Source organism: Solanum tuberosum, unplaced genomic scaffold, assembly GCF_000226075.1.
Source record: "Solanum tuberosum cultivar DM 1-3 516 R44 unplaced genomic scaffold, SolTub_3.0 scf00105, whole genome shotgun sequence".
Classification (NCBI taxonomy): domain Eukaryota; kingdom Viridiplantae; phylum Streptophyta; class Magnoliopsida; order Solanales; family Solanaceae; genus Solanum; species Solanum tuberosum.
In genome coordinates this window covers 1,699,802-1,712,669 of record NW_006239031.1, presented here as the reverse complement: position 1 = coordinate 1,712,669, position 12,868 = coordinate 1,699,802, and the positions used below count along the sequence as shown (strand labels likewise).

Genomic DNA, 12,868 nt, shown 5'->3' with positions numbered 1-12,868 from the left:
AAACGACCCTAAATCTGAACTATATATGTGCAATTAGATGAAATAGAATATGACATAAGCGTTTCACAAATAGAGAGACGATAATCTATATACTTAGGATAATTGTTTCCTTTGAATTTTGTGATAATCTTCGTCAATTTTCTTATAATAATCTTCATTTTCCAATAATTTGAATATTTCTTACTAATCTTTGATCTAAAGTCTAATATTACAGTAGAAAATATATCCTAGCTAGAAGTCATTTCTTCTCACAAAAGCTATTTACTTTTTTATTTTTTTAAAATTAAGTCAACTTCTCTGATACATGTGTCCAAATGACTTGATCTTCCTATTTTCTCGGTAATGTTTTAATCACTATGATGACAATAAGAATTAACATGATTCCAATTTGATTTTTAATATATATACTTTGACCTAAACTAATCTTGATTTAATTTTTATATATATCATCAAATAGTAAAATAATTGATTAGATCGAGGACCAATCCAATCTTGGAGATGGTGACAATTAAGATAACTTGTGTCCAATTGACAAAATAGTTGCCCTGACTTTGGTTTTTTAATTTCCTCTTGCTTGACTTTATTTCAAAAATATTACTAGAATCAAACTTTTGATCATTATATAATTGATGAATTAGGCCTCCTCCTCCTTTATTAACTTTGTAATTAGAACACAACATAACAATGTCTTTTCAAAAAAGCCATAAAAAAAATTAATTAACAGACTGTGAAAAAAGGGTGGTCCAAAATGTACACATTTTAGACTTAACAATCCCTATTATCTAATAAGTAGCAATATAATTGAGCAATTAGAGGTACTATTTTCGGCTGTTAATTTGAAAACCTAATTTACTGAAGGACCCAATTAGAGCGGTGATTAGGAGGGTTAAAGCACACTAGTTGACTAGACATGTTCATGAGCGATTCCAAGGACCCGTTTGGCCATAGATTTCCCAAGTAAAATTTGAATTTTCTTTTGATAAATAGTGTTTGTCTATATAATTTATCATTATTTGACAAATATTTTTGGTAAATAACCCAAATTTTCAAATCCTAGAAAAAAATCTAGTATTTGGATCAAATCTCCTTATTTGGGAGCTTTTAAAAATTCAAATTCTACACCAAACTTTTATCTTTTACAAAACCACCCTTTATAGTAGTTGTTTGCGTTGTATTACATAATTTTTTACGTGAACACCTAAATAGTGATGACATATTCAGTGAATATAAAAGTGATGATATGGTGTTGTTGAAAATGACGAACAATCAGCTCAGGGTCTGGGCTTCATCTACTTCACCATGTATGAAATGATGCTTATTGCACACATTCCGAATTACCACATTGTTCCAGTGCCATAGACACTACTTGTTATTTGCTGCAACGAAGATCCAATTGACTTATTGAGAGAGTTATGAATCTTGTTATGTTTATGTTTCTATCTTGCTATAAAATACAAACATATGATTAATTTTGATAGTTTTTAAAATTTATGGGTGTAAATCATATTTTTTTTAAAAGTGAAATATGTTTCCCCAAAATACTATGACCAAACACATGGTGAAAATTTACCCAAATTATCATCGAAATAATTTACCAAAAATATATGGCCAAACACTAGCCAAATCGTGGCAAAAAGTTATTTACCAAACAATATAAGCATCAAAGAAGCATATGGGTACCAACCTCAACTCTAAAGAACCATAATAAAAACCTACAATACCAAATCCTAATTCAACATGCTGCATGCACATTATTATAATTACTTTCAAAGCAGATATGATTTCTAGAAACAATTTTCTTTTGTAAAGTAGAGGCAACTAACATTTTAAACTCTAATTAATAGGGTCATTCTTAAGAAGTTAGTTTCCAACCCTCCTAATCAAAGGCACAATCTATATATTACCAGAATCTATGAAGTAAAAAGGTGCCAAAACCAATCAAGATCCATCCACAGGACTGGGAAAGCACATTAAACTATAACCATCTCTATTCTCTCATTGCTTCCCACAAAATCTATCGAACAAGAAACGGATCAGAAAAGTTTCTGAATCAAGTACAGACAAAAATCATTACCCAAGCATTTGGGTTGAGCTGTATCAAGAAGAAATGGCGCCAACACCTCCAATTCCAGAGTGGAGAGGCAACATAAACTTCGATTGTAAGCCTGGCATTGTCTTAAATGACAGCTTCGAATTGATGCACTGCACAAAAAAAAAAAGGCTTGTTTAGTGCCAGGAAATATTTTCAGTCAATAAACTGGAGCTTTGTACTTCTTAACAACAGCTTCGAATTGATGCCCTGCACCTATTCTGAGAAGAAATGTTAGTAATACAATAAAAACTATCACAGCATGTTCAGATAAAATTTCAACTGCTCCATGTATTAGAAATATGATTTCGTCAACTAGATAGAACAACTACCTTTGTAACATCTTTGTAGAAGGCACTGATCTCCTCCTCTGTAAGGCCGCCCTCATCAGCATTTTCCTCCCAGCCCATAGAACGCAATAGTGCAGCCTCTTCCTCGTCTGAACACAACATTGCATCACAATTTGAAAAGCTCTTGTCAGTATTCTTTCTGTCGGAAGAGTCACTGTTGCATGTATTTTCACCCAAGATCTCAGTTGATTGCTCGACCCTTGGGGTCTCATCAGATAGTGAGGCGTCTTGATCCTGAGTGATACCATGTGCATTAGATTTCTTTCTCATAAGATCGAAGAAATCATTCCGACTCCGAGCTTGGGATGATAATTTCTTTTGCACCATTGTCCCAACAGGCTTGGGTTCAAAGGTAGAGGGAGCTGCAATATTTGCTGGACTGTGTGTAGAAGCAGACACGGGAACAGCCAAAAGCGCATTTGGCCCTCTGCTGTGTTTATTTGGGCTCAAGCTACTGTTAACAATAGAAGAAACACCATTCCTCTCTCTTGTTGGCTTATAGACGTGAATCCTGCTTGAGATGCAGACGCTTGAGAGACTGTGACCGACAGGATGAGACGATGAGACGATTTGTTGCCGCAACTCAACCTTGGTTCTAGATTTATCAGAAGGATTTGGCACCTGAAATCAAAGATTGCAGAATTGTATCTTATCAAGTTAGTAATTCATGTCGAACATATGATTAATGGGGTCTACGGGGGAGGGGGGAAACAAGTGGTATACAAAATTGGACTGAAATGAATTACTAAATGAAGCTGCAGAAAACAAAAAAATAGGGACTGCAGGAATCAGATAAAGTATTCTACCACCACATTATGACTTCCTTCCATCTTTCACTTATTACTTCTTTCCATAACTTCCTATTGTTAACCTAGTCCCCACTCATAATTTTCCCTAAAACGCCTTCAGAAAGGCATGCCATATGTTTCCATAATGGTGTAGAACGTGGATTGTTCAAGTATAGGAAAGTATACATAAATGGTTTCCCTGCAATTAGAATATGCACATTTTCTAAATAACACCAATAAAAAAGGAAATTTTACAACAAAAGAAGCAATCTTGAATTTTCGCTCTTCAGTTCTTGGAAAATACATAGGCTACACAGCAATTTCGATATTTTTTTTTAATATTGTCAGCCAACATAGATTTCCCAAACAGAAAACTCACGGATGTTGCACAATTTCGGATACATGAAAGGATTTATGGTGGATTAGAAGATAAAAATGTGTGATCTCATACAGTAGCATAGCTACACTATATACTCACGTCGGAAAATTATACTATATATACAAGTAGAATGATATGTTAAATGGTTAAATAACATATTTGGACACCCTTGAATCAATGAAGTGTTGTAGCCTAGTGGTCTCTGGCACGCTTGAGAAGTTCAGGCTTAAGGCGGTCGCGAGTTCAAATCTCACTTGTTGCAACGTTTAAGCTTTTTTGGACACCCTTCGTGAAATTTCTGGCTCCGCCACTAAATTCTCATATAGGCATTCTTCAAGTCATAAACAAAGAAATAAGATTTGTTTTCCACTGAAACACCGACAATACATGTCACAAAGGGAAGAGCAAGCATATCATGCAACATTAAAAAGAGGAAGATTCCAAATTTGAAATGGATGACACTTTGCAGTTTGACATTATATTACATGAGGCCCTATCATATACAAACACCAGCAAGGGCTGTACGGGATAAACTTTGGTCCCTCCTTTTAGGAGAAAATGTATTTTGTAACCTAGGTAAGTAGGCATTTGTACACAATAAGTGCACTTCGATAAACCATGCATAGTTACTTCCAGTAGTTTACAGGAAAATGAGAGTGATATAAAACCTCCTTCTGTCCAATTGCTGGAAAGGCTGACATGGAGAAGGGGGATCCAGCCATCCCATCTGTCATTTCCCCCCATACAGGTTTTGTATTTTTTATAGGTAGGCCTTTAAAATAGTGACAATTGAACAAGCCGTCTCTGTGTCTTTGTAAGCAGCTCCCTTTTGGTTAGTCTCTTTCTATTTTTTGTTATTTCAATAAGAGGCCATAAAAATTGGACAGCAACTCACTTATATGCTTTTGGGAAATGGCAGCCCAGCACCACCAAGAAAATAAGGACCTAACATTTGAAGGAAAGGGTAAACGATCGATATTGATAGGAGAGAGGGTCTGTCTTCCCCTAGTTAGTGAGAATTGGTCATGTCTATGTCACAAACCAGGTGACAAGTTTAACCGAGACATGAAGTCCTACCTGCAACATGAACAATTCTTATGAACACAGAACACAGCTCATCCATAATAACTTGTGATGCATGATGATCAGTCAGGACTCAGGATAATAGTAGGCAAGTCTGTTATGATCTATCATCCATAGAAAAAAATGCTTTGTCATGACAATGTCAAACTCAATCATAATGCCCTCGATTTTCTGTCTTCTCCACCCCACCCCACACCACCCTTTGAAATTTATCCTTGAATCCCAAAATACCTCTGAGTCGGATCTTCGTATACAGTTTTTGAGCACAACAATATTTTCCAAGAATTGCCTCATAATTCCAAATCAGAAAATTAAGAGTGACTGAGGTTTTGAAATGTTGGAACGGCATATGGGTATGTCAAGGGCTCATTAGACAGTTCAACGTAACAACTAAAGAAACATTTTCTAAAATACAAGCCCCTTCTTTTTGCATCTCTTTTGGTTATGACTACTTACTTGTATGTGCACCAGATCTGTTGCTAGATTGTATATAAATAATCCCCACAACTTACCACGCCCGTCAGTTGTCAGGAGAATAGACAACAAAGAAAAAATAAATAAAGAATGGTTGTTGGTTGGTTGAACTCAGTAAAGTGTGTGAATTTCAGTGTTTAAAAGTACAAGTCAAGCCTCAATTTTAATTATTTTTTTTCACAGTAACTCAAAATCTGTCTTATATTTCATCAACTGGGGATATAAGATAAACTATAATTTGCCCAAGATATAGAGCCAAGGAAAATTATACAATCCTAAAATAACTTTTAACAATTGAGCTCAAAAGCATGGAGACAGAGATCAAAACCCACAAGCCACAGTTATTACGTCAAGGATTGAAACCAAGAACCGGTTTCATCAGTTCTCCAAGTTATGAATTAAATCGTGATCTGTAAAATAGCTATTAAAAGTTGAGCTCAAAAGCTTGAGCACACAAAGAATCGAAATCCACAAGCCACAATTACTACATTGAGAGTTTAAACCAAGAATACTTCATTATTTCTCCAAGTTATGAATTAGACGATGAATATAACATAGTTTAAAAAGCCATAAATGAATTGTGTTAGGAAATAAAGGTGCATATAATTTTCTAAGTCTTTAACATCACAAAAAAAAAGGTTATCAGATTGTCTTTTCTTCAACTTAAATGTTTTTTTTTTGATAAGGAAATAGTAACAACTTAAATGTTCAAGAAGAAAGACGTGAAGACGAGATTTTTTTTCTTTTTTAGTAAGTAAAAATTTGTTTTCTTACACGCTTCCGTGACCTTTTTTTCTTTCGATAAGATAATACACTTTGATGAACTATTTCAAGCATCAACTATGTAGAAAAATCATAATACACATCTTTAAAGGTCAAAAAGTATTGGTTGGATCGAGAGGAAGAGAACTCGGGGACAGTGAGATGGATGCGAATGCCTAATAGTATATTCAACTTCTGTCTTGCTTTCTCACTGAAGGAGAAAATGATTAGACAAGCCAGTATGAGAAATATAGCTGTCTTGAAGTGAACAAACTTACTTATGTGACCGCAGAATGTATTTCCAAACAATCCCAAAAGAAACAGAAAGCAGGGAGGGAAAGGGGGGCAATGACGGGTTATAAGCAGGCGTGAAATGATTCACATTCGTTTACCCATTAATTTGCACAATTTACTAAGTTCCTGATTCATTAGCTGGTTTTCCTAATTTAAACAGAATTGTGTGATTTTGAATAGCAAATAATCCAGTTTTAGAAACTATATCCATGTAGTTCAAGCCAAGCACGAGGTATCATAAATGGACAAAGAAGCACAATAAAAATAGAATAACTCTTTTTTCTCAGAACATCATTGATTCTCTTGGATTGTCATTGTTACACTGTCTATGCGATTCTTACTGGTAACTGACAGTAAATTGTCCTTGGTCAGGATACACATAGACCATGTTATCTAGCTATGCATAATAAATGCATTTATATAATTAATCGTGCAAGAGAAGGGAAACGTGTGAGTAATAAATGCTTTTGTATAATCAATCGTGCAGGAGAAGGGAAACACGGGAGTAATAAATGCATTTGTATAATTAATCCTGCAAGAGAAGGGAAACACTTGAGTGTCACACTCATAGTAATCACTAGTGGAAAAGGTGAGAAAATCAACTTAGTAGAGTCTCTGAAGCATTACTTAAGAATTCCCAAAGGCTACCCAATTAAACCTTCTAATAAAGGTGTTAGGTCATACAAGGGCAAGCAATTCTATCAATTAACTGCCCTTTATAGTAAATCTTTGCGAATGACTTTCATGTATATAGTGATTTTTAATTTTTTTTATGAAGTTCATGTATATAGTAATTAAACATCTATAGGAAGCAAAAGAAGAAAATCAGGAAGTAAATAAGCACTTCGACACCTAAGCTATGAGCTATCGGAAAGAAGATGGTTGCAAAACTCTTACCGAGGCCTTAGCCACCAATGGTATCAATTGCCTAGATTGCTTCATAGCAAGCTCTTCAAGTCGGTGATTTGCTTGGGACACCTGTTATGTTAAACATTAAGAGTATGAGCATGTGAACTTTCTCATTTAAGCCACAACCATATAAACAAAAAGGGAAACAAACCTGGGAAATAGTCTGAGCACAAGGAAGACCCTTTGCGACAGTTTCAGCCATATTAAGACATCTACCACTTGACTTGCTAAAAATTGGAGAAGAAAGTCCAGAAGAGGCAGCTCGTTTCATGGAAGATAGACCAGAGTTATCATTGCCGGCCACTGCTGTAGTAACTGCTAACGCAGATGCCAACTTATTGCCAGTAGTGCCTGATGGACTTGTTGGTATACTCTGAGTCCTGGTACCCAAACCAGGAGATCCGACTCTTCCAAGGCCAGGTGATGCTTGTCGTTTTTCAGTTACTAAGGGTCGGATGCCACATTCAATTGCTTTATCCGCACCACAAACTGAAGCAAGCATGCCATTGTTGTCAGGTAGTTTGATCTTACCAGCATTGCTCAAATTCCTAGGCCATTTCTCACTAATTCTACCAGAAGTCATTGAAGGAGACTGTCTTAACCCTTCCTCAAATATTTCCCAGTGATGTTTCCTCGAAGTATCAGGAAAGTCCCTAGACCTATGATTTCTTAAAGTTGATGTCTCCCGGTAATCGTTAATGTCTTTATCAATGTCTCTGTGATGATTTCTAAAACTATTGTAAGATTGAAAGTTAGGGGAGTTACTACTGTTGGAGCTCCACCGAGTCCGTGATGAGATGGCTCGATCAGATGCAGCAGGACGCCTCCACTCTTTACTGTCCGTATTCACTGACAGTGATCTCTTGTGTGCAAGTTTTGATGGGGCGGCATCATCTATAATGAGAACAGAAAGAAGCAAATAGTTCAAGTGAAATGAAAATGCATGTTTCAGAAAAAACTAATTAGAGCATGAAAGTAACCTGGATGCAACGGGGATGACGCGGTGACGAAGCTTGTCACATGTTTACTGCTCCTTAACCATTGTGGGGCTAATGTAGGTTCACTTGTTTCCATAGCACTACTAATGGACTCCTAACCTATTTTAGTACTATGCCTCCAAGCAACCCAGTTTCTCTCTTTCAAAAATTAAACCCCAAAAGACAAAAAATCATAATCCTATAAGCAATCACACTAAAGAGGAACACTCAACCTCCTTAAGGGTGAGTTAGATGAGTCAATCCAGCCCGAGAGTAATACGATTCGACTACTTGTCTGCACTCCCCATATTTCTCCTTGAATATGCTTTAGAAACAAAATCAGTCTATAGGTGTCAGATTAAAAATGTCCAGAACCCTATATGATTCAAAAAGAGACCACCCTCTAAAAGATTTCAGACAATGCTATTCACTATGGATTATTCATTCTGTGCACTATATATCATCAACAAGAACCCTATTCCATCCTCAACTAAATTTCAATCAGTAACACCAATGAATAAACCAAGAAACCAGAAAACTATGACTCTTCGGTGAAAAATCAGTCCGACCCACTACAGATAACAAGGAAACAGTGAAACCCTAGATTTCAAAACTTGCAAAAGAGACCAATATAAGACGCCATTCACAAGAACATAGTCCAAAACAGAACTTTGTCCTTCAAAAATCCGAAAAATTAACTCAAGAATCAAAACAATCCGCAAGCAAATCAGTCAAATTGAATTAAACCCAATAAAGAATATAATCAAAATTCAATAATAATAGAACCCAATTCAGTTCCGTCTTTTTCTTGTATTTTTAGCGAAAAAATCTGGAATAGATAATGATGATGATAATTATAGTAACAATTAAAAGAGATTAATAAGTCTGTATATGGAAGAGTTATGGTGAGAGAGAAACACTTGTAGAAGAAGAATTTTATGCATCCGTGTGCTGCGGATTATGAAATATTTGGAGATCAGAAAATAAAAAATAGAGACATATACGGAAACAAATACCAGAAAATGGAAAATTTTTTTTTTTTTTTTTTTAAATACTAGTACCCCGTTTTCTGCGTGGGAGTTTGAAAGACTAGAAAGTGTGGTCGCCAAGCTTTTCCTGTTTTTTTTTTATTAGTATTAACTAATTAATTAAAAAAAAACAAAAAAGTACAGTACCGTAGCAAAATGTCCTTCACATTTTTTTCCTTTTCAAAATAAAGAAATATATTTAATATTTAGAAATTTAAAAGCGATTAGAAAAAATGGCATATAATTCGGTGCATAAAGTAACACACATAAACAAATTCCATGTAAAGGTCTACACCTCAAGAAGTGATATAGATAGTATACTCTAATGGAAGTATTAGTGGCTATTTACTAATTTTGTCAAGTTATGCTTAATTTGATAGCATAACAATCATTAACGATCAATTATATAAAATAAAATATTGTGTTTGTGATACAATATCAATTATTAGTACCAAAATAAATCACTAATAAATCACAATACAATTTTTAAATGAATTTATTAGTGCTAGTTGTTTAAATAAGTAACTGATATTATACTCTCTCTGTTCCTATTTTTATACGTCGTACTTACTAAAAATATGTGTTATTCAAGTACTTGTCATTTTACAAAATCATTACACAAATGATACTATTCTTCGTGTTTTTATCTTTTAAAGTTATTATTAGTCTTGAATATGCATTTGACCAACATAAAAAAAAATAGCTAATTTATGTTCATTGTAATTACTTAATTAATTACTCCTACCATTATACTCTAAAAATCCTACATTCGAACAAAAATCTCAACAAACAAACAAACTAATAATAAAAGATGGAGGGTAAAATATATATATATATATATATATTTGCATAAAATACTATACGGAAATTAAGTGTAAAATTTTAAATTTGGGATCAATTCATATTGAAATTTTGGCTCTAATTTCAAACATAAAAATTTGAAATTGTTGTTTAATGCATTTCAATTATAATATACTTCACTTGTAATTTAATCTCCATGGAGTATAAGAAAATAAGTTAAGTTTGCTTATTTATTTTACTTTGTAATTTTTATATGAATTAATGTTGATTTGGACTTTTAAAAAAGTAGATCTTATTTATTAATAGTTAAAAATTTGACTTTAAGAAAATATAAAATAAAGGTACAATAATAAATTTATTTAATTTCTTAAAAAGAACAAAATCTAAAATAGTGACAACTAAATAGGAACGTATGTTTTAATCTACCATATAACTTTGTATTACAATATGTTTCCATAGTGTTACACTCTGTTTGAATCATTGTTACCCATTGTATTGTATTGTATCGTTACTATGCCTATAATGTTTGTTTTGATCGTTACTTAAAATATATTGTATTGTATTGTTAAATTATGTTGTTACGTGACAATGAAAACCCCCATTTTATGGAACAACCAATTTGGTGTGTTCCCATTGTTACTTAATTTATTTTTCCAATTATATCTTTACATAATATTTCAAAATATTATTTTTCCAATTATATCTTTACATAATATTTCATAATACTATTTTACCCTTTACCTTCTATTATTTAATTCTAGTCAAACCTCCTACCCTAGAATAATTAAGGATATTTTAGTAAATTTATGAATTACAATACAATACGATACAGTCAAACCAAATGATCCAAACAGAGTGTTAATGTTTTATATCAATATGTTAATAAAATGTAGTAACACAAAATTTGTAAATAATTATCATGAAATACACATATAGTGTATGCATTTAAGTCCCCACGTAAAAGTGGAAAAAAAAATTAGTTTTCAATCAAACGTTATTTGTATTGTTATACTATGCTTTTATGAGATAATATCTCAGATGGTTACTCAATTATGAAATATTTTCACAGAAAATTACTTAACTTTGATTTTTAACTCAAAAATCACTCAACTACAGACTTTTTTCATAGAAAGTCACTTGACTTTGATTTTTAATTCAAAAGTCACTCAATTATGAACTTCTTTCCCAAAAAGTCACTTAACCTATTTAATTATTTTTTTAAATAAAATTTCTTCACAACTAAAATTTAAAAGATATTATTTAAAGAGCAACTTTCACATATAGCAAACACAAAATTCATATTTGTATGTTATAGCAAAGTTTGCATAATTGCGCTCCATAACAAACATAAATATGTATATTTCACTATACATATACAAAAGAAAGCAGTTGTATAATCTGCTTTGGTATACATATACAAAAAATCAATTGTATAAAGTGAGAGAGGCGAGTGAGAGAGCGAGATCTGCGAGAGTGGTGAGCGAGATCTGGGTGAGGGGAGAGAGGGGAACGAAAATATATGTATATATACAATTTTCTCTCGCTTTATACAAGCACAAACGCACTTTATACACTTGCGTTTGTATAAAAAACAAGAGAGGCGAGGGAGAGAACGAGAGTGGCGAGCGAGATTCACCAGGAGAGAGGTGAAATAGCAACAGTTTGTTATGAGGTACAATTAAATCAAACTATATTTATAGCATTTAATTTGAATTAATAGTTTGCTATTATATACAATTTTCCCTTATTTAAATCATTTAATGACCCGCCCCACTTGATTCGACCCTCTAAAAATATAATTAGGAAAATATTTCCAGGTAATAACCATAAAATCAATATACAGAGTCAAATTATTATTCCTCAATGTAAAATCTTTAAGTAGCACGGCATATTTTTATGGATTCTTTGAGATCTTGCAAATCACATGTGATTATATTTGCCAATTTGACTAGCTAGTTGTATTTATCTATATGTTGTTTAGTGACCAACAATATCGATGAGAAAAAAATCATGATTGGTTAAAAAATTATATTTCGTAATTGAAATCTGAAGGTAATTTTTGAATTGTCTGCATTATCATGTAAATTTATTCATATTATTCCTTAATTTATGTATTAAAGTTTAGGAAAAGAAAGCAGTATGTGAAACTTAATCCCCATTCCCCATGGAAACTAGAGGATGCGATTCCAAGAAGCACAGAAAAAAAAATTAAAATATAATTAAAATTTTCATGTAGAAATAAGAAAATTTTAATAGTTAAATTTAGAGGGGAGGCTTATTAAATAATATTTTTTTAATTTTTAAAATTTTAGTAGTTAATTTCATGTCAACAAATTTTATTGAAAAAATTAATGAAATAAGTTGAGTGACTTTTTTAAGTAAACACCTATTTTTGAGCGACTTTCTATGAAAAAATGAATGACTTTTGAGTTAAAAATCAAAGTTTAGTGATTTTCTGTGAAAAAAACTCATAGTAACTTCTGAGTTAAAAATCAAAGTTGAGTGATTTTATGTGAAAAGAAGTCATAGTTGAGTGATCATTTGAGATATTATCTTTGCTTTTATCCAATGAGGTAAGTATTAGAACAAAAAAAAAGACTAATGAGTTGAAACAAATGCTTAAATATGATCCCTTATCAAATTGAAATGTATTTTCTTAAAAAAAAATAAAAATTCTTATGTTATTTCACAAATTTTTTATATATTAGAAGAGAGAGTTTCAAAGGCTGCTTATTGGTCATTCAATTGGCAAGTGGGGATATTTTTGTCATTCCAACTTCTCAAAGTGATAAGTATTGCATAGAAAAAATTGTACTATGAGCCTTATTATTTGGACCTTCTTAACATCTTTAGAAAAAACCCTACACTTTTCTACTAAATTACATACTATGTCTTCTATCATTGAGTATAGTGGGGTCCATTTAATTTTACAAT

At 32.7% G+C, this 12,868-nt stretch overlaps 1 protein-coding gene across 1 annotated transcript; it reads right to left on the bottom strand.

The window, feature by feature from the left end:
* Window positions 1–1,811: 1,811 nt before the first annotated feature.
* On the bottom strand, window positions 1,812–9,114 carry LOC102594226 (uncharacterized). Its single transcript, XM_006349353.2, has 5 exons — window positions 8,109–9,114; window positions 7,280–8,022; window positions 7,117–7,197; window positions 2,422–3,060; window positions 1,812–2,202 (listed from the first exon to the last, which is right to left on the bottom strand). Exons 1-5 carry the CDS (start codon window positions 8,200–8,202, stop codon window positions 2,098–2,100), a joined length of 1,662 nt encoding a protein of 553 aa, XP_006349415.1. The 5' UTR covers window positions 8,203–9,114; the 3' UTR covers window positions 1,812–2,097.
* Between the last annotated feature and the right edge of the window lie 3,754 nt (window positions 9,115–12,868).